Source organism: Astatotilapia calliptera, chromosome 17, assembly GCF_964374335.1.
Source record: "Astatotilapia calliptera chromosome 17, fAstCal68.1, whole genome shotgun sequence".
In the NCBI taxonomy this organism is placed as follows: Eukaryota; Metazoa; Chordata; class Actinopteri; order Cichliformes; family Cichlidae; genus Astatotilapia; species Astatotilapia calliptera.
This window is the reverse complement of record NC_137438.1, coordinates 9930526-9953841: the sequence shown is the minus strand read 5'-3', so window position 1 is coordinate 9953841 and position 23316 is coordinate 9930526. Positions and strand designations below refer to the sequence as shown.

The 23316-nt window shown below is 40.4% G+C and overlaps 1 protein-coding gene across 10 annotated transcripts in view; it reads left to right on the top strand.

Moving 5' to 3' along the window:
- Positions 1–23316, top strand: part of LOC145421334 (uncharacterized) — a 205339-nt gene that overhangs the window by 86246 nt on the left and 95777 nt on the right. For 9 of the 10 annotated variants that reach the window (XM_080291541.1, XM_080291540.1, XM_080291539.1 and 6 more), the window contains exon 1: positions 1837–1978. The exons of the other annotated variant lie outside the window; for it this stretch is intronic. In XM_080291541.1, coding sequence (XP_080147667.1) covers positions 1971–1978 — 8 coding nt within the window. In that variant the 5' untranslated portion in view covers positions 1837–1970. Of the gene's footprint in view, positions 1–1836; positions 1979–23316 lie in introns of those variants that run through there. 10 annotated transcript variants of the gene reach the window in all.

Here is a 23316-nt window from a genome sequence, read left to right as displayed (position 1 = left end):
CCATAGACTGTATGTAAAAAATGGACATGTACTTAAAGCAAATTTTATGCCCAGAGTCATTGCTGTCATTTCATTACAGGCAAATTTTCCATGTAATCTTATTACGTAAGTACATGCGAAATGTTAAATTCAAAGGATTCTACTTAAATGACATTTACCTGATTTTTTAATGAGGAATTATTATCATTTTATATACTTCATTTGCATTTTTCTCCAAATTATCGCTTCATTTTTATTGAGGATTAAAAGTAATTTATTTGAGTGCAGTGATCATGACCCATTAGTAAGCGAAGTCCAAAGTCCAGTGGCCAGTCATACAGCATATCCTGCTTTATCCTACTTTTCATTTTCATGTGAACCATAAATCATGATATCAATACAATTTTGTGTTAAATAAGATATAAAAGTAGCAAATGATAGAGAGATGTAAAAAAACATAGTGGCCTTGTTTTTAAGTCAGAAGTGATTTCTTGAATAAAGCCATATCTACATTAAAGTTAGATTTCACTTTAATTCATATGAAAATGGTGTTTGTTACTATAATGCTTAAAGTTCGGCCAAGTTTGCAGAATTTGCAGAGTGGATAGATACTGTTTTTTAACATGAGGTGTGCTGTATTGTTTTATTTTATTGATGAAATTAACCCATTTTGGTCCTTTGTGAGGCACTTAAACAGCAGGATTGTGTTGTGACCATACAATTCCACTGAGAGTTGACTGTATTGACTGTATTTTAGGTAGAAATCTTTCTCGGGTTTAAATTAGGTGGCTGCTTAACAGATCTCTAAATGTTTTGTGTCAGTTTCATTAAAAAACAACAATCTTTACTGTTTTAAATTCGTTTGTAGTACAGTTGTCATCACATTGCTTCAGTTAGTTCCTGTGCAAGAAAACCTTGAGAAATCTTATATCTTATACAAAGATCTAAGAATGCTCAAGACAGTCCGACACCACCCACACACACAGACACACACACGCTCACACAAACAGTATACTCTTTTTTCTTCCTATCACACTCATCCACCCACTGATCCACACTCAGACAGAGACAGAGCGAGCAGTATTGATTTTGCTGTCTCCAGTCTGTTGAGAGTGTGTACACTTGCGTGAGTGTGTGTGTGTGTATAAAAGGGATTAAGGCCTCGCTCAGCTGAGATACCATCAGCCATCAGCCCTGCTAGTCCGCTTCGGGCTTTCCCGGCTGCCGCATTGTCTATTCTGCTCCGCTATGTGAAAAATGTTGAATATCAACAATGGCTTTCAGTGGTGTATTGTTGAGTTTTTGTATGAACTAATCTTGCCTCAGTGAAAGAGACCTAGGGCTTGGACAAAACGTCTAGAGCCACAGCATTCCTAGCTGGCTCTCCCCTTGAACACTGAGCAGAAGGCTGGGGCTCAGGGAGGCAGAGTGGAGGGGAAGGCAGGCTGGAGGCGAGGCAGGGAGAGGGAGAGCTGAGGCCGGGCTACGAGCTCCAAGGCTGGGGGGGATAAGGGGACGGCAAGCCAGGGGATGCTGGGTGGAGGGAGGCGGGGGAGAAAGTGAGAAGGTGGGAGGGCAGGGGATGCAGCCCAGCCCCAGCTAAGGTGAGAAAAGGTAAGGCAGTGGTGACTGATAACAGGCCGCACTGAATGCTAGTAGAATTAGGTGACCAGGTAGGGAAGATGGAGTGTTAGTGAAGAAATAAATGACTTGTCACAGAAATAGTGCAGGTCATAGTGTAGGAGGACATTTAATCTGCAGAAGTGTGAAGCCTGTTAGGAGGCTAGGCTGGAGGATGGAGCGAAAAAAGAGAAACAAGACGCTTGCAACAAGACCAAAAGAAAAAAAAAGGAGAGCCAGAAAATCAGTATTAGAGTTTTGTGAGTGTGGAGTCTCCTTTCCTTTCCCTGCCATGGATGTAATGCTGGTTTGGATTACATCCAATCAGATGAGAGGACTGTGGCCCTTGTCATAATGACAAGCATGACATCATGGCAAGGTAAGCTGACTGAAAAGATCGGGCTGGATGATTTACTGACTCCCTGATTCCCTGTTACCGGCTGGCTGAGCGATGCGGAGTTGTACGATTGGCTGTGCGAATATCTTCATATCCTTTCTCCTTCGTTTTTTTGTCTTCTTCCTCTTTCTCTCTCACTCTTATTAAAAGCTGGCTATGCCATGAGAGAGCCCAGGTGCGGGTGCAGATGTAGAGGGAGTGAGGAATAAGTGTCTCTAAAGCAGGCCTTCCTGGCTGTGCTAGTGTTTTCATGCAGGTTTATCTGGTAGCAAAACGCTGGCGCTGCTGTGTGTGTCTCTGTGTGTGTTGCCATCTCTCTCGGCATGCATCCTTCCTGTCCTGCTGTGTCTGAGGGTCCCCCTGCGGGGAGAGGAAGACAGCTAGACGTGGGTTGCAGGAAATGGTTATTTTTTTCTGTTTTTTGGCTCTGTTTGGAGCTGTGTGTGTTCATTTCAGAGTTGTGGTAGAGTAACATTATAGTGAATTATCAGCTGAACACAGCAGCTGTACAGAAGTCCTGCAGGCATTCTCTCAAGCAGCTGACCAGGACTTCCATACATGTCTCAAGAGCAGATACCTTGCTAAAGGGCACTGCAGAAGATTGTGTCCCAGTTCTTTTCTGCTCTGTTAGTGTTTTTGCAGTTAGTTTAAGATTATGAGTATTCTTGTATGCTAACATTTGTTATGCTGTTACCATAAAGCTGTAATTTTTACGGTAACTCACCGCAATCTCAAAACCTACTTAAATTGTGGATTTTAGGCTGCAGCGACCATATGCACTTTTCCTGCTCACATTTGACAAAAGGTCAAAGCTCAAAGGTGAAAAGTCTCTCTTGCTCTTGTCTTTATCCTCTAACTTGAAGCCTGCATTTCTGTGCACGTTAAGATGTATTACACAATGCACACAAGCATGAAGAAGATATGAGAAGTTGTAAAAAAAGTTCAATTTTTCTCATTTTTCTGTCATTTCCTTTCAGAGAGATAAATGCATCCAGCAGAGCTGTAGTTTTCTCTTTTGTAGTAAATCGCAAGTAGGCTCTCAAATTATTCTCAACAGCCTGGTGTGTAGCACCGTGGAGTCTGCAGGGGTCAACTTGGTGTGCCTGTGTGTCTGTGTGTGTCCACGTGTGCCTCTTTGGGGTCACTGCCACAGAAACTTGGAAGTGAGAGATGGTTGGCTTAACCCCTCACCCCCAATACATACATAGTCTCTCTCTCTCTCTCTCTCTCTCTCTCTCTCTCTCTCTCTCTCATACACACACACACACACACAGACACACAGATATGTGAACATTGGTGCAGTCTAATCGCTGGCCTCTGGTGATTTGTCCTCTCAGCTTGAAGCCATGTCATTCCTCCCAGCTCTCCTCACAATTACAGCCCTGAACTGAACTAGAAAATCTGCTCCAATCTAGCAATTAGTCCTGAGGCCACTGACTGTGTGTGTGTCTGTCTGTGTGTGTGTGTGTGTGTGTGTGTGTGTCCTGAAGACCGAGCAGGATCACTGAAGTTGACGACAGGCCAAATAGCGATTCTTTTCATTTGAGTCGGAGACATGTGTGGGCAAGTTAATATTCCTACCTTTTCTTGTAATTGTTGTAAACAAATCGGTGCAAGATGATTGTTGGGCTCACACCAATGACAGTATTCCTCAAAATTAAGACCGCTTTCATTCCCGAGACCCTTTTAAAAGATGCTGCTGCAAGTTATTAGTCACCTTCTTTGTGTCTCTGCCTGCTGCGAAATTAAGCAACTTTTAATTTGAGCTCCATTTGTACTCAATGAACTGATCCACCTTCACAATGTGTGCCTCTAAAGCGCCACAGAGTGTTTTGTCACAGGACGTTAAAAGATACATTAGCATGACCCATTGGGTTGTGAAAGAAGGTGTTGCGACTTGACTCGGTGTACTTTTCGGGAAGATTTTGAAACTTTTCCATCTTTGAAAATCTCTTTTCCACCTTTTAGATTGCCTTTAATACCCTCTTCAGATTTTCTTCATACAAAGAAATTGCTCCAAAGAAATGTGCAGTGCAGAGACTGCTGCTCTTTTTATGAGTTTATCTTCATTGATAATTGTTTTAATTTTTCAACTGCATTATGGTGGAGTTCAAATGGGGCCTTTTAAACCGTCTGCCCTCTGGGTGCACACTACAGAAAAACACAATCTTCTACAGTTCTTCACATGCTATTTTGGATATGAAAAGTATTTTTATTTTCACATACTTTGTCATTAAAATAGCCTAGAGCTTGTACGGTACTCTGACCTCACAGAGACATGTAGTGACCATGTTGTAAGTGTCTGAACCGAATGAGAGATGGCCTCGGGTTCATAGGGGTAAAGCATGGAGCTGGAAAGTCCTTATAAGAGTAGCAAATCTGAATGAAAGTGGGAGTGTGTGAGGTGGAATGAGAAGAGGAAGTGGGCAAAGGAGGAGAGGAGGAGGCTGCGGTCAGAGAGGGATGTGGTGCGGGGGAAGGAGGTGGGGATGGAAAGGTTTTCATTGCCAGGGGGGCAGGCAGGCCTGACTGCTCAGCAACAGAGATGCTTAGTGCCGCCTGGCTTCCTCCTAAAGACTCGGCCTCCTTTCCCCCCAACCCACCACCCCCTTCTGTCCATCTCGCTCCTGTGTCCCCTCTTTCTGCTCTGCCACCACTTTTCCCATCACTTCCCTCTCTCCTCCTTTTGTACCTTCTCTCCTTCACCCTCCAGTTGCTCCTGCTCGGTCTCTTTTTCTTCCTCCATTTCTCTCACTTCCTTAGTTTCTCTCCCGCCCCCCCACCTACCCCACTCCACGTCTGGGCCATTACAGACACTCAGCAATGGGCTGAGGAGGGGTGGGGGTGGTTGTGGCGGTTGGATGGAGAGATTGAGGGGGGCACAAAAGGCCTGAGATGCAGCGGCCCGACGAGAGTGGCTGGCTTTGAAAAGAAGCCGGGCAGCTTCTTAATGCAGCGAGTGGACGGACAGACTCGGGCAGACAGACAGAGCGGACTCAGCCCTTTATTCCCGTCCTTTAGTTGATGCCTGTTTTCGGCCAAAAAAGCACATCATCTGCTGTGTGCCCTTCCCTCTGCGCCTGATGTTTTATCAAACACATTAAGATGAGATGGAGGGATAGGAGGGAGGGAGGAGGAAACGAGGGTAATATAGCTGAAGGCCAGCCACTTAAGAGGCTGACAGAGAAAAACTTTTTTTCCGCTCCCTGAAGCAGAGGAGAGGCGCACGCACGTGTATGGGATAGAAGTGCGTGCGTTCGCTTCTTTTAGAGGTCGCTCCTCTTTTATTGTACATTAAGACATTACGCATTAGTGTCTGTGTGTTTTTAGGGTTAATGCTGAGGAGGAAAATATTGACAGTGCAGCACAGTAAGAGAGCTGAAAGCGCTGCTCGATGTTTTTCTTTTTTTAATTTGTTCCAAAAACAGCTTTTGAAGATGGAGCTTAACTGACAGACCAACTGCAGTAAAATGCTAACATAATCAAACATATCTTGGTATGATGTTGGTGATGGGGTTTTTTCAGTCAGAAACCTAAAGCTTTTCACTTTTTTTTTCTTTTTTTTCTTGCTGTTAAGAGATCAATGAACATTAAATACAAAATAAATACAAACGCACAACTCTTTGAGACACTTATCTTTGTGACACACTATCAAACCAGAACAACAGTTTTGTTTAAAAGGCTTCGGCAGTAAACAGATGAGCTGAATGGATTTAGTGTCCAGGTTCCATCTTTTATCAACCCAATTCTTCAACCAATTATGGAGGTTTGTATTCGGCAGTATTATTTCACTGAGATGGGAGGGGTCCTCAAATGATATTTTCTGCCTGCATTTATTTACTTGCGTTGGCTGTCTCTTTGTTGTGGGTGGTGTAGGAGTGTTATTATGGATTTGGCTCTAAGAGCTTAGCTGCTCCGTGATTCTGATATCAGCTGGACTTTGATCAAATGCAACGAGCTTGAAATCCACTTTAATCGGCACTGCTGTGTTGGTTTAGCAACAAGGAGACTTCACAGCAACATTTCTGAGGAGCTGAGGAATAAATGCACGCTTGTTGACACTTGTTTGTGCTCAAAACTTTAAGCTAAGTCGCACTAAAGACACATTTTGATGATCAAGGTTGTAATCTGGATGCAAGGGCTAGGATGACAAGCAGTAAGTAAGTGAATCATATATTTTTCCTTGCAGTTTGGCTTTCATGATGAAGTTAGGGTTTCGTTTGGGTTCTATCAGTCAAAGTGACTGCCTATTAATTAAGTCAGAGTTGGGCTGCTGCAGTTTTTCTGGTATTTAACTTATATGAAACTCCATCAACATTTTGGTATGGTCAGGTTTTTTTAAAACGTTTATTTAATAGAAAGAAAGAATGTTGTACTCATAACCATACATTGTGTGTAATTGTGTGTGTCATTCAACAACTGATGCAGTCACATGTAATTGTAATTAATCTGTTAGAAATGCATAAGAATAAGCACGGGTCTGTGGAAGCTGCTTTATTGCTCCGCCATATTTGAATACCGTTACTGGAAAGGACATCTCCCTTTTTACTAGTTTTAGATATGTAGCAAGACACCGGCTACATAGGTGGAGGAGAAGAGAATTCATAGGCATTAATGTGCCGTGGAGGGACATTTTAATCTGCGTCTGCACCTTCAGATTCGAAATATGAAGAATAATATCTAAGTTTTGTCATCTAATAAGAGGTGTCCTTCAACAAAGAAGTGACAACACGAAGGAAAGACGCAACGCCACCGACATCTTAATAAAATGTCGCCCTTCTTTCATGCTCATTTATTCCTGATATTGCGACAGTTATTCTCTGTCAGCAGATGACGTGTGACCTTCCTGTCTCCGGACAATGAACTGGGTAAGCAGCTAAGTTAGCTTTTTGAAAGCTATCATTAGGCTTCAGTGTCTGACAAATCACATTTTCCCTATGATAAACAATTTGAATAAATGAGTTTATTCACTAAGTGTCACTTCAAAGAAGGTTTCACTACATTAGCTAACAGCAGCTAACAGAGTCTAACAGCGACCTTTATCAAAGGAAAAGTTTATCCTAACAGTTCACTTCAGCATCACTGTCGTCAGACAAAAGTGAACTTCAGTGACTCACTGACTTGTATTGGATTCCTTTTGCAACGTTTTTTCCTCCAGAGTAAATAGACACGCATGCTCCTCAGCATTCACCATGTCGACAGCAGAGGTAAACAGTGAACTGACAGTCTACCCAGACAGAAAAAGACCCGAGGGTGGGTCCAGTCCAGAGTCAATTTGCAATCTGAGTAGACTCACCACAGATGGAGCAGTGGCCAGATATTTTGATGTGATTTGGGGGTAAAAACATAAAATGCCACAGAGTATTCTGTTGACACGTTTTTTTATTCCACGTTTATTTATAGTTTATTATTGTTAAGTGTTGATGTGATTCAAATATGTTCAAATGTATTTCAATTCAATACAATTCAGTTTTATTTATACAGCACCAAATCACAACAACAGCTGCCCCAAGGCACTTTATATTGTAAGATAGACCCTACAATAATACATAATAATACATTGGGAAAACCCAATAATCATATGACCACCTATGAGCAAGCACTTTGGCGACAGTGGGAAGGAAAAACTTCCTTTTAACAGGAAGAAACCTCCGTCAGAACCATGCTCAGGGAGGGGCGGCCATCTGCTGGGTGAGAGAAGGAAGACAGGATATATAGTGCATTTCTTACACAATCAGTAGTAGAAACATGCTAGCTGGCAGTCTAAATCTAATGTTTTCTCTCTCTTGGCTGACTAAAAATGTTTGGCCCACGGCAGCCACAGTAGCTAGGGTTATGCACATAAATTGGGAGGATAGGAAAAGAGAACTCATTTGACTGAAGTCTACAATCTACGGACTTCTTCTGAAAATATCACACACTATAACTTTAAAATTTCCCATTTGTTTTTGTTTTCACTACAAGACACCCAAAGAATGAGTCGTGAATTACTATACAAAATTAATATGTATACTTAATCATGGGAGCCATTCCTGAATTAAAGAAACGGGTTGATTTCTTTGACCTTTGGACCCTGAATTCATTGTCTACCCACTCACATTTGTGGCACTTGAACTGACACTGACCTTCAATTTAACTGACGTCAGTGGGATGTCAGTGGGATCTGTGACCTGTATTGACAAGTGTGTTGTATTCACTTCTTGAAGCTCCCTGTTGGAAGAATAGCTACGCAAGTCAAACATCATAATTGATCTTTGGAACAACATGCTGTAAAACCGTATTCCAAACTGAAGTGTCCTAGAAATTGCTGAAAAATAAATCTGTTCATACTTGATTTGATACTTTTTGGTATGAAATTACTATCTTATGCACCTTATGAACATGCACATTAGTTTGGTCAGTGTTGGGTTAAAAAAAGCACATCGTGATATCATAACAAAGAAAGAAAAAAAAGGCTTTGGGGAACACCCATAATCCATTTTTAAAAAGTCATACCTTTTGAGTGGGCTCTCCTACACTCTAAAAATATTCGTGGTGTTTGTCGGTAGAACTTAACAAAAAAGCAATTTTCTGCTTAAAAAAAAGTAAGTTGTCTACATGTACATGTTTCAGTGAGTTGACTAATCAATGTTAAAGTCAGTGCAACACAAAAATTAAAAAACAGCTCCTTAAATGTTTGAGTATATTGAACAAAATACTTTTGTAATCAATCAACAACAGAAAATATTAAGTTTGTGTAACATGTAAAAATGAGTTTCAACATCCTTCCTGTTTGAATTTCCCGTACACTGGACCATAACGAAAAAACAATTATAACTGCCATAAATAACAGAAGAAGAAACAGAAAAAAAAAAACAGAGTTTGGCAACACCACCTGGTAAGTTCCTTATTTTATTGTCTTTTATTAATATATACTGGCTATATAAGTTTACTTTGCAAAATATATTCGTCACGCTACAAAGAATTTGTATTAATGCAATTCAGCATTATAAAATTAATTTTAAAAATGAGATATCTGGTCATTTTAGCCAGCTAATACAGTGCTTAATATTGTTTTTCTCTATATCTGTGTAGATTTTTATTTTTTATTTTTTTTAGTCTGAAAATGGCAGCTACATGCTGTGAATTGGCTGTGTCTCTCCGTGTGTTATGCTAGTTGTTATGCTACAAAAGAAAAAGGGATGTATTTTTTTCTGCTGTTATTTAAATATGTCACTCTGGTCGTTACTTTGGTTAGACATAGGTGTGTGTGAGACCATGCAGAAAGCAGAGGGCAACCCCGTAGCATATGTTCGTATCGTACGCAACAGTTTCTGGATTCTTGTGGCCTCGTGGGAGAAGAGGTGTGTTTGCCCTGGTCAGTAGCTGCCTGCATTTTTATCATGGTGTCAGAGTAAATTCGTGTTTCCACAAGATGGTCTCGGGTGAGGAAACTAATTACTGACAAAGTAAAATGTGTTGAATTTATCCCTGACTAAAAGTATTTTTATCAATCGTGTTGATGTTCTAAGCTTGACTGCGAACTCTGCCTGAGGTTAAAGTTGGTTGACCTAGACTAGCAACAAAAAAACAATATTGTGTGTGCATACGTCTTCCATTTGCTTTCTGTAAATGTAAGCATAATGTAAAGTGTGGGATTGTGGCATAACCACAGTTGTATTTAAACAGTTAAAAAGAAATTTCTCTTACAGATTTGGATTTGACACCTTATTGCAAGTTTAAACTGCAGTCTGTAGATGTACATTTTAAATTTCAATTTTGTTCAGTCTTTATGATTCATCTTTTAAGTGTTGCATTGTAGTGTTTTAGAGAAGGTTTTATACTTAAAATAGCTTGTTAACTCAAAAGCTTCAATAATTCTTTGCAAATATGAAAAGGTGGACAGTAAAAATTTGCTAAAATGCACATCACTCAAAACATGTTTTTTTGTTGTTGTTGTTGTTTTTTGGGTTGTCCAAGTCAAAATTACAGTGATATACTTGTAACTTAATGGGTAACTGAGCTTCGAGAGAAAAAATAAAACTTCAGAAATCAGAAAGGGTTTTATTGCCAAATGTTGAGCAGGTTTACAACATTAGGAAATTGCTGCGGTACTTAGTGCAAAACATACTGTCAGGTAACGCTGACCTCCTCATAAGTGTGTTAAAAGGCCAGTAATATAACTTTTGGTCACATTGTTGCAAACTGAGGTTGGTAAATTTAAATAGGTACTTTTCATGTAAGGTAACTTGAGAATACATTAATGTAAGTATTGGTCATGTTGCAGATAACCTGAGGAGACTAACCTGAGTTGTCTGTGAAGGTTCTCAGTCATCCAGGTCATCGTAGTCAAAGGAGCTTGCAAAGAAAAGCGTCTGGACTTCTTTAAGTTGCTTGAAGACGTTTCACCTCTCATCCGAGAAGCTTCTTCAGTTCTAAGGTCAAATGGTGGAGAGTCCCAGATATAACCTAGTGGGTTACTCCCACTAGGTTATATCTGGGACTCTAAAATGAATGTGAATGAATGTGAATTGGAATTGGAGTGTAGCATTCTGATATGCCTCTTGTGTATGCAGTCCACTCATGTAGGACTGTATGCAGTCCTACATGAGTGTAGTTTTGAGAGAAGTTCGTATTACATATAACCTTTGCTTTGGATTGTTCCGTTGTTGAACATTAAAATCTTTTGTCATTTCCTTGATTCTGTGACAAGTTGACTAAGTTAATACCAATTTAAGTTAATGTTAATGTACATGAAGTACTTTTTTTTGCTTAGTCATTTGGTGGTCCCCTGCAGTTTACTTTGGTTAAAGTTTTGTTCACTTCGTGAATATAGCTATGAGTATGTGTGTGACTATTTGCCTGCTCCGGTGTGGGTGTGTTGTACATGCATGAAACGGACGGGCTCATAACTGGACATATGGGGGGCTGACAAGCCTGACTCCAGTAAGGACCAAGAACACTGGAATGATTCCTGGGCGGTCAGCTGGTGAATGTCTTTTTAATTTAATTTAATTTTGTCATTTAAGATATTTAGATTGTGTTTTTGATATTTGTGATCAGTTCAATGAAAAGAAATTCTGTTTAATCCCCTTCAAACTAACTCTGTTTTCATCATTCTCCCATTTTCTCATTTCTGTCCTGCATAGTGGATCCATGTTTCATGACAAAATGTCATTGCTTGGTCCCGACTGATATATTATATACTATTAGTCCAAAGTGTGTTTGCATATTAACAGGAACATGGATAGAATATCAAACAAAGGGGTTATGACAAATCAAAAAGGATGGTTTTATTTCACAACAATGGGTTTATAAGGCTTAAACTGATCTGCTGCATACCTATGCCAACCGCCAAGCATACACACACACACACACACACACACACACACACACACACACACACACACACACACACACACACACACACACACACACAGATGCAGCCATGCACATGTATGCATACTGCAGCCCAATTCAATATAAGTGCCAACAAGTTACACAGACAATGTGAATGACAAAATCCGGCTAGACCTCTCCCAAGTCTGGCCAAGTTCATCATCTGTAGCCATAAACACACACACACACACACACACACACACACACACACACACACACACACACACACACACACACACACACACACACACACACGGCCAAAACCCAGTGACACCCAGGCCAACTCACAATTTAACACACACACATGTAAAATGTGACCACACAGCTAAGCCCCCCACTAAGACCCACAGAGCCGACCATAGCTCTGTGTGTTTGTGTATGTGTTTATGTGGCGGTCAGTACTGAGGCCTTTTCTGTGTGGTTGGGGAGAGCGTATGGAGGGATGGAGAGGCAGAAAAAGAGAAAGAGGATTAGAGCGATATGGAGACAAAGAACAACAATAGTTTGTCACATTTTGTCAGAGAGGATTTTATGGAAAAGCTGATTTAGAGTCTGCCACCAACAAACAATGATCGGAAATATGGGATTTATTACTAAATCAGTTTTGAGAATTTGCATGAAGTTTAACAGTGCTTAGGCGATAATTTCCAAACATAACTGTGCACACAAACTCGATCAAAATCTTATCCAAATTCAATTTTAGCTGTAAAACGTGACATAAGAGTTATTTTAGTTTTCATTTGTTGGTATTTAGTAGATACTGTGGATACTGTGCTAATGTGATCTTTGTTCATTAATATTTTCTGCTGTGTGAAGATAATTTTCAATTAACAAGTCTTCAGTTAGTGTTAGAAGTACATGAAATGCTTTCTCAGACTGAAAGCGCCAACAAAAACAAGCTGCTGAGCTGGATACTTCCCACCCAAGCAAAACATGTGATTTAATATGGCTGTTTCATTTTAAATCAAGCAAAGTCAACTCAGTATTTCACTTATATTGTTAAGATTATGTCCTTATTGTTAGAAAGAAGCAAATTAAAACAAGTTTGAACAGTAGAAAGCATGATCTCCAGCCCATACAGTCTCTATAAATTAAAGTCTGCTTCAGAGTGGAGATGTTGAATTCAGTTTAGGAATGTCCTGTAAGTACTTGTGTTTAAATCAAGAATAAGGTCCACATACAAAAATAGTTACTCACACTTTGAACTGTGACCTAACCATCCATTTCAGTGGCATTAAAAGCTGTTAACTGTATTTAACAGTCACATATATTATAGTTTTTAAAAAAACAAAAAAAAAACAAAACCTTGTCAGGACACCAACAGTGAGACACCTGGTGTGCTGAACATTTTACAATATGCTAAATAAAACTGAACGAAGAGGTTCCAGCTGTGAGGTTATATATATTCTTCTGAATGTAACTAAAGCACTAGCAGAGTCATCCATAGTGATGATGAGGTTGACTATATGAAACTTTATGGGAGTTGAAGACTTCAGTATTGGATTACCATGCCTGCTGTAACGTGTGTTCACTTTGTCCTGCTGATATCAAGTGATGTTCCATAAGAAATATTAAATGCTAAAGTATATGCTATTCTGCACCACCTGGACAATTATTTCTCCATATGGTAAAACCTGATCTTAATCATCATAACTTCCATTTCCACTTGAGACAAAGCAAAAGTCTCCATGATTAGGATCCTAAGAGGTCATTTATACCACCATCATACCTTTGCAGTGTAAATTTCGGCTCAAAAATATATGTAAAAGAAACTTGTGGTTTAAAATGTATTGCATTCCTGCTGTTCCTTGAATTAAGCAAACAAGAAGGTTCACCCAATATCTGATAACTAAAACAGCCTTTCTTTTGGTCTTTTACCTCGTTGCCTTCTAAATGAGGCACCACTGCAGTATCACAGCCTCCGAGATCCAAGCTGCTTTCATCCAATCCACAGTTTAGTGAAAATGTCGCCAAAGCAGCAGGCAGTGGGAGATTTCGGGCACACAGGCAATGCTTGGGGGGGTGGGGGCAGCAGGATCGGTTTGAAGTGAATGAAATGATTTAATGTTTCAGAGTCGGCCTCGCCCCCAGGGAATGGAACGATATGGGCTCCTAATTGACACCAGGTCAACTGCCTCCCTCTCTCGCACTCTCACACTGCTTTCTGTTTCACACTGTTTCTGTTTCAGCTGTCTTTCTCTCAGACTCTCTCATACACACACATTACAGTCTCTCTGTTAGCCAGGCCAGTCCAGCGCTGGCCGGTGCTGGACAAACAAAGGCCTGTGCTGTCTGACTATAATGATGGATGACCACCAGTCTCGCATTTTATAGGGATTTCACAGGAGTCACTACATTCCCAGGCTAAGCTACAAGTCAATAGTCTTCTATCATGCTTCCCCAAATCTCTAAAACCATGTTTCTGAGTTCTTTGGCAAAAAAAAAGATGATGAAGAAGAAATATTTCATGATTTTATTAGGCCTGAATTAGTCTTTGACAGAGCAGTGGTTAATGATGGCTGAATGTGATTAGCAGAGAGTGGAATGTTTTATAAGTGTCACTGTCAGCTGATTGACAGAGCCCTGGTGGTCATTATTGTTCGCTTTTGGAGTGTGTGGACATATTGTGCACAGTAGTTGTCATGTGAGAGCGTGTTTTTTGTGCTTTTAGTGGGACTGAATTGCCACGATACCTTTTATGAAGTAAATCTCTGTCTTAACAAGTCATTTAGTCTTTTATTGAGTCCTGAGATCTTGTTTTCCTAAACAGGCTACTAATGGATTGGCATTATTGCACTTTTGATTTGAACAATCTCATTTGAATCATTTTCACAAATGAAATGGAATTCGTCTTGATGCTAATGGACCGACCTCACTGCCTTCTCGATGTGTATTCTGATGAATACATATCGAGTCTTTTGGAACTAAAAACTTTCAAGATGGACCTTTTAAAGTGTACCGCACCAAAGAAACAGTTGATAACCATTATAAAATGCATCACAGAACACCAGTAAAAAGCAGTGGTTGGCTTGTTTTTTTTCTTATCTGCTGCAGGTTTTAAAAACTATTCAAAATAGTATTTATATTGAATGAACTGAGTTCAGTAGATGACATTCAGGGACACTTAATTACACTATTAATTGATTGTGGCTCCACTCTATAGCTATTGCAGAAGCAGTTATTTGCAAAAAATGGTTCATGTTGAACTAAAGAGCAATGCAAAGACATATTCAGCCTGTCATGAGCAGTGGTGTATTACCAAACCTACTGAAAAAGAAAGAAAGTGAAGTAGACAATGGTGTAAAACCTTATTACACTGAAGGATGTCAACAATATTTTGGAATAGCAGCTGCAAAAGGTTTTGGAACGAATGTGGTTGTGCCAGATATGCTATGAATGTGGTCTGATTAGGGTTAAACCACTTGATTACGGTCAGAGAAAATTGTGGATTGTTGTTAATAAAAACAGAATTAATTGCATGCCGGTTAATTACATGTCTGTAGTAAGACGGAAACTCTGTTCTACTGAATGAAAGTCACACGCACTTCATGCTCATCCACCCTGACCTATACGTCCCACATAGTATTCTACACTGGTAGTGCTGGAGGCACTTAAAAATTGGAGGTAGCCTCTGGGTCTGAATCAGGGGTATCATTTTTAAAAAAGAACTCTCTCCCTAATGACCAGCAGGGGGAAGTCTTTCTTTTTTCTTTCTTTCTTTAAAAAAGTTACATTTGTATAAAAATCTATGGGGAAACAATCCTTCTGCTCCCTTGAATTATGACCTCATGAAAAAAAATGCTGATAAGTTTATGAGGACAAAAATAATTATTCCCTGACTAGTTGGTGAGTGGTTGTGAAAGGTTACTTGTTGTCACTAAGTGAAAGTGGTCACAGTGAGGTATACTGTGTCTATAGCAGATTGCCAGAGTGGCTTGCAGGTTGCATGGAGGATGCTGATTTGTCTGCAAACACCCTCAGAGTAAAGGTTGTGCCTTAGAGCTGCATTCAACACATTTCAGCAAGTGCAACTCTCAGTTTTTGGACCAAAACGCTCTCTGTTACTGACTTTGTGTTGGCGGTGAAACTGGAATCTCCCATGCAAACTGCATTGCATGGCAATCCTCTGATAACCACAGCAATCCCAAGGAGTTTTCTTGGTACGGCACCCTTTTTGTGACTGATTTCACCTGGCAAAAACCACCAACCCCCAACGACCAATCACCAACCAATCAGGGAATACAAATCAGCGACTGGTCTCTAGGCCTGTGTGCCTAAAGCCTGACTTGCACTGAGATTTGACTTAAAACACAAATATAGGTTATACAAAGGTTATACAAGTATAATCTGTGTGGCGACTTTACTTTAAATCAAGGTTGAATAGGTTCAGTTCAGTTCAGTTTTATTTATATGGCGGCAAATAACAATAACAGTCGCCTCAAGGCGCTTGACCCCTTGGCGACAGTTGGAAGGAAAAACTTCCCTTTTAACAGGAAGAAACCTCCAGCAGAACTAGGCTCAAAGCAGTGCCTGTGCTGTGTTTGATGAAGCCATTGTAACAGTGGCTGGATGTTCAGTTGTTTTCTATAATGGCCTTTGAATGCAATGTTTAGAACTCTGAATGAAACGTTAAATTTGGAGCTCTTCTTGGATTCACTCAGTTGTTAGATTTGACCTGACCTTGGTAAAGTTATACATAGCTCAGTCTGGGTGCTGCAAGCGTCTATATGTTTAATACCTGATTTATCTTTTAGCAGATGATAGTCATTATGGAAAAATGTGCTTTTTGACATGACAAAAAGAGTGCAAACAGGTAAAACAACAAATAGTATTGCTTTTTTTCTCTTCACTGGTAGCCAGCGCTCTTTCTATTGAGATCAGTTTGATCTGATACAGTCTGACTGGCTCTAATTATCCTTGGCTCTAATAGTATTTTAAGTCTTATGTAAACTGGGAGCTGACCGATACAGCCGGCAGCTCCACCTGCAGTTTGCTTATTTTATTATTATTATTATTTTTGTCAGTGGAAGATGACTTTGAAAGACTGCGGCGATTCACTGTTATATTACAACATTTTTTTAATTACCCTATGAATTCTGAAGCCAGCTCATAGGTGACCTTATAAACGTTTGTAGAGGTAGAAAGAGAAAACATGGTGCAAAAAAAATAAAATCGGCTCAAGTTAACAGACCCGCAGATGGAAGCAGAGAGAAAGGAGTGCAGGTGTCAGAGGCGACGCCAGCAGATGATCAGCTCCCTCCATGACATTTTCAACCCCTCTGATTTTGTAGCGTGCGAGCAAGAAAACACGTCTCGCGCATCTGAACAGCTCCGCAATGACATCTAATCAGATGCCAGAGGAGACGATTGGTGTCAGAGCTTAGAGAAAACACGCTGATTCCCCACCGGCTGTATTGTCACTAAACGCCGCTTCTCTCTATGGACTGTAAATGATTTAATTTGAGCGCCAGATGTGGTGTTTAGATGCTTCTAGCGCTCGTTGAGAGAGAGACAGAGGGAGGAAGAGAGCGTGAGAGAGGGAGGGAAAGAGAATGAGGAAATGACAGGAAGGAGAGAAACAGCTTGGCAGACCGACAGCCAACAGCAGCCCAGGCACTTGACAGAGCTCTCAAACACCATGATTGTGTGTGTGTGCTCGCCAGCGTGTGTATTTTCTTCCTCCACTTGTGTATCATGACAGCTGAATGAAAATCAATCTGCTTCTACATCTGCCATCTTGAGTGTCGGAGAGTGCAGATGGGCCTTCCCTGTTACACTGAGCTTGCTGGCAGCCGACCAACTCAGGTTTTCCACCTCTTCTTTGCTCTCTTTTCTAATCTCAATCTCTTCTTCTCTTGCCCCCTTCTACCCTCTCCTCTCCTCTCCTCTCCTCTCCTCTCCTCTCCTCTCCTCTCCTCTCCTCTCCTCTCCTCTCCTCTCCTCTCCTCTCCTCTCCTCTCCTCTCCTCTCCTCTCTAATCAGATGCCAGCCTCTGAAGTGGAGTTTTTTCCTGCGTTGACATCTCCAAGTCACTCTGACAGCAGCTGTTTGGGACCTTTTCGAAGCTGCAATCGGGGGCTCTAATCACCCTCATTGACGGCTCCGAGGGCCCCTGTTGCAGCTCTGAATGGCAAATTAAAGCGTTTTTAGATAACGTTGGTAATTGGCTAAATCGTTTATAAGCCCGGAGATCACACTTTTAATCTTCAGCCTAACATGACGGATCATGAAACCGCGGGACAGATCTGGTCCGGGTGTCCTTGGCCCTGCATCCCCGTTTCGGTTTCTTTCCTCACGACGTGCTGCGGTAATGTTTGATGCTTAATGATTTGCCCATCAGATTAACAAACACTAATCGTTCTCTCTGCTGCGGCTTGTCTCACTGTCAGGATCCCCTCCACCACCACCACCACGCTATCCTTTCTCTCCTCTCATCTCCCAAGCTCATCTCATCTCTGGCATTAACTCCATTAGCCTGGTAATTGGCTCTCTTAAAGCAGCGGCCACAGACTCCGAAGGCCACTTAATGTCCATCTCCTTCCCTCCCTTCTCCTCTCTGCTCCGCAGTCGATCATCTACCTTCCTCAATAAATAGCATTAACTAGTCCTGCATAGAAATCTGAGGCCACATTAGTGTTATCCTCCCCTCTCAGCCTATTGCCAGGCTTATGAGTCCCGATCGCTGGAGGTGATATGGCTAAGTGGATATTTTCTTTCTCACATCACTCCCAAATGGGACCCAAAATAACCCCCAACTGTCAAAGATGAATATGTAAATTCTGCATATGGAGATCTCCTTCCATTTTCTAACAGAGCCTAAGAAACTAAATCTGTATTTAAAAGATGTGGATGTGGAAACTCAGCTCATCATCACAGTCTGGGCCCCTCTGCGACGTGTAGGCCCCGCTTTCATTTCCACTTAGAAGATAAAATGTGTGGACTTTTCGAGCCAACGGTAAATAGTTTTCATTTGCATTTTTTTTCTTTGTTGATTTTGTGTTCTCAAAATCAGGTTAAATTCATCTGCACTTGCTTGATTTTACTTATTTAATACAAAGCACAGAAGTCAATCATTTCTTGGTTATTGTATGGTTTTTGTTGAATTTAATAGAGCCCTTACTTTACTTTTTATGTCTATGCATGGATAAAATAAATAGACACTAATCTTCCAACGTCCAGCTGGGTTCTTGATTGATTTTGAAACTTTCTGAGCCATTCTCAGGTCTTGATAGAGGCATTTACAGTAAGTGATGGATTTTGAGAAGTTTAGTAAAGTTTGGTGTAGAAACACAACCCATCATAAGTCTAACACCTCTAATAGTTGTTTACAGTCAGATCAACTGAAGCGGGTCATTGCAGAAGAGTGTTTGGTACTTTTGAATGTGACACGATTGTCTGTGTCAGATGGGCTGGACTGAGCATTTGAGAGAAACTAGGATTTTCCAACACAAGCACCTCTATACTTTACAGAGAATGATCAGAAAAAGGGAAAATAACCAGTGAGTGGCAGTTCTCTGCAGAGAAAATACCTTGTTGTTGGCAGAGGTGAGAAGAGAATGGCGAGACTGCTTCAAGCTGTTCCAAGGATGGGAACAATAACTTAAATTAATCATCATGTATTAAAACCAAGATATGCAGAAGAGCATCTTTGATCACACAACACATTGAACCTTGAAGCAATTAGGCTACAGTAGCAAAATATCATACTGGGTTGCGCTTCTGTTAGGTAAGAAGAATAGGAAACTTAGGCTACAGTTTGCACAGGATCATTAAAGATGGACAACAGATTAGAGCAGGGCGATATGACCAAAAATATTTATCACGATATACATTTGAAAATACAAATCATTTAGCTTTTGTTTGAAAAAAAAAAACCCTGTGTAATTGTTTTAGGTCAATAAAAGTTTTAGCGCAGAAAACTACAATGTCATAAATAAAGGTAAGAATTCTGTTTCTGAGATCATAAAGAGAAACCTCGAGGTGGTAAAAGGTTATCGTACATTTTGCAGCTGAGCACAAAATTAGTCAGCCAATATAAACACCAGACCACACCAGAAAAATGTGTCACATAAAAAGTTTCATTTATTATAGCGTGACTATTGAGAGCATGGTGTTTAATGTTGGTAACTGTCTTTCTCACGCTGGTTTATAGCCCTTTTTTTTAAGCTTTGGTGAGGAAGCTGTTCTAATTTTTTAAGTTAAGTTTAGAAGGTTTATAGTGTAATGATGTATGAAACAGATGGGTTGAAATTACAGAGAAATTCCTGATTAGGCTCATTACGAATTGGTGGATCACGGATGAACGTATAGTAGTGCTTTCTTTACTTGTAAAAGCAACAGACACACAAATGCTTAATTTTGACCTTGAATAAAAAAACTTTGGTAATTTTAGACCTGCTGATGGAAGTGTGGACCGCGTTTTTCAGTTTTTACGTGGTATTACATTACATTATAATATTATGCTGTGATGCTTTTTCTCTTCTCTTTTTTCTTTGCCACTGAGTGGCAGTTTCTGTTTTTTGTGTTCAAGTATTTTTGTATTGCATGTTTTCTTTTTCTTTTTCTAGGAGTTTTCCTGAGAACAGCCAAACAAATGGAAGTAAGGTGAAATCAGTAAATCTTTTTCTTTGTACCACTGGTGCTCTGATCATGAAAGATCCTTATCATACAAGCATCCAGATTTCTCCTTGTGCTTACTTTGTGTCAGCTACGTTGTTTATATCTGCACATGCTCATTAACTGTGTGGCTTTGCTAGTCATTCATTCCTGTTGTATTTATAGACCTATTGCCCTGCAGCTTCTCTGGGCTGCTATGTGAGTATTGCTCAGATCAGTGGCTTTAAGACATTCTAAGAATTTCCACACCAACATGCATGAAAGCAACATCAGGCCCAACACCATAAAATCCTGTCGCTTGTTGCATGTGAAACGCTGAAGCTAACCAGCTTCTCTTGTTCTTTACACTCTCTGATGATTCCCTTCAGCCTTCAGATCTGTCCTTGTCCCTTTGCTTTTTCAAAGCTCTCCTGTTTGTTGTACGAAACCTCGGTGGCTCATCTGAGGGATTTAAAAACTAGAGTAATTAGTGACAGAGAAGCCATTGGCGTGGAATGATAGCTGCCGTCGCCCTCCAATGTACCCCACAACAAGAGGGAAGCAAATCAATCAATAAACTATTTCACGTCCTTATCATCTAATTTAAGTGCTTGGTCTTTTTGTATCTGTGGAGTCTGGAGAGGATGTTGATGGAGGGAAAGATGGAAGTGGTGAGCGTTTTTTTTTTTTGTTTGCTTATTTTGTTTTTTCGGGAGGGGGGGGGGGGTTATTTCATGTTCTTGTGTTTTTCGCCCATGCATGGCAGCAATTCGTGTTTTTCTGAAGCCACACCGTTCAGCAGCCTCTGCAGTCTATTCACTGCTGCAACACTGCCTCCGTTGGTTCACAACTCGCGAAGAAGCAAACACACGTGGGAGGGGAGGAAGGAGAGAGAAAAGCAATCCTTCCAATACAAATTATCAGAAAGAAAAAATTTAATTAGCAATATAAATGCCGGGCGGGCTACATTATGTGCAATTGTCTTGCTATCTTTCCAGAAATTAGTCTTTTAAAATGAATTTGCTGTATTAATCATCTCCTGAAATATTTTTGATCACTGAATTAATAGTTTTGCGTTGGGGGGCTGTGTTTTTTTTTTTAGGTATTCATTGACATAGGTGATTGCCTCTTAATTATGACAGCGTCCTCCTCCTATCCGCGCCTATTAATTCCTGTGTTGTGGCGTCGCCGCAGCCCGCTGCCTGGCCCTGTATCTACTAATTACTTCTCTAATTGAATTTGCTCTCTGTTGCCAGGCTGTTTTTTAAGTGGCTGTTTGTTGCCGGGCCTCATTGTGTCTTTGTGTGACAGCTAGCTGCTCGCTGCCATGCTGATGGGAGCGGGATGCACTCCCTCTCTCTCCCTCTCGTCTTTCTCCGTGTCTCTTCCCGCTCTCAGTATTCATGTCGCTCCTTCTGTATCATTGCCTATACCTCCCAGACCTATGTAGCATTTTCAGTTTAAATGAAGGAGGGAAATTAATTAATGAGAGCCGCCTGAAACAATTACACGCCCCTCCCAACCCGCTACTGTCTGCCCCTGCTGTCGTTGGTTCAAACCTCTGTAGGATTGTTGTGACTAAGAGCAACCGGCGTTTTAGCCTCCAGTTCAGGCTGGCATGTGTTTGGCAAGATGATAAGTTGCATAGAGGCTAGTTGTGTACTTTTCCATCAAAAGCACAGCTCATCAGGCATCAGGTGTGTATCCACTAGTAGTGTGCCATACTGCAGGTTTTGGTATCAATACCAAATAAATACCGACACCATTACTTTCAACCTATAAAGGCAGCATATGTAGGGTAGAGCAGTGTGTCATGACTCATGAGTTGAACTATCTTAAATTTGCTCTAAGTCACTGTGATTATTAGTGTCCACAATAATTAGTTAATGCAACAAAACACACCTTTCAGTTTTCTGTGAAACTGGGTTGTTTTTTGGAGACCTGAAATGAAAATGCGCCGGTTTCTAAAGCACTTTGGATCAACTTCTGTTGTTTACATGCCCTATTGGCTATACATACATAAAATAGATGTGACAACACAAAAATATATTTATTTAAACACAATTCAATGGGTTACATACTAAAGTTAGACGATAGAAACAAAGTACCAAAAGAAAAATTCAAATCCTGTCTATGACAGTAATGTTTTGGAGTATTTTAGGTAAACTACGTAGTGTCAGTTTATGTCTTCAAATTCTTTAAAAGGTCACCAAGAGATCAGAGTCCTTAACCAGTCCCAATGTCATATTATGCAGTTTTGAATTAAGCCATCTGGATCCACCACATACATGCTCAAGCTTCATCAGGTTTTAATGAAGCTTGACCTGATCCTCAAAACAATCTTGCCTTAGTGCCATTTACAGTTTCATTACTTCCTTTATGATGAGCCATATTTGTAATATGAACGTCAACAACACGAAAAATACACTAACCTTTTTTTTTTAACCACTTTAGCAATCATCGCGCTTTTGGCGAGGGGGGGGGGGGGGTAATCCATGTTCCACGTTGCTTGGTGGTGTGCTGTTATGAAGTGGGGTACATCCTGGCTAGATCAAGGCTAACTCATAGAGACAGACAAGCATTCACACCTAACTTTGAATCACCAATTAAGCTGGCATGTCGTTGGACTGTGGGAGTGTGCAGAGAACCCACAAAGGCACAGGAAAACATGCAGACTCCACACAGAAAGACTCCAGCCCTGCAGTGCAGTCAAACACAGGACCTTCTTACTCCTTCTTTGCTAGTGTGCCAACCTGTTCAGAAACTACTTGTGATAAAATAATTCCTTTGCGTTGCATTGCCCGAGCAAAACTTGGCTGCAAAACTTAAGTGATTTTTACAGCACAGAAAGACAAACAGAGCTAAAAGTAAACACAGTAAAAGTAACACACATAGATATTTTGGTCATTAATGTTGAATGTTGGTGCTTTTGTCAGCTTTCTTAGCAAAAAAACCAAATACAAATATTCTTCTTTTTTTTTGTTTTTACACCATTTTTCCTGTTAAACCTTGCTGTTAAATCTGTTGTGACATTGACAAAGTCTGTAAATTCACCAATTTCAAATTTCACATTTTAGAATGACCAAAATGTGACTGACTGACAAAACAGACCTTAATTCAAACACTGACTTCTTTTGGTGTTGGAGGAATATTTAAAGAGTTTTGTTGAGTTCTCAAAAAAACATGAATAATTTTTAGTAAAATACGACTGCAATATGTAAAATCAAGTTGATTTATTCAAATATTAAATCATTAAGGAAAATATGGTGGTATAAATTGAATGTATCAATAATTGGATGAGGTTTCATAAAATGCAACAATTTACATTATGTAACAAAATAAGAAAA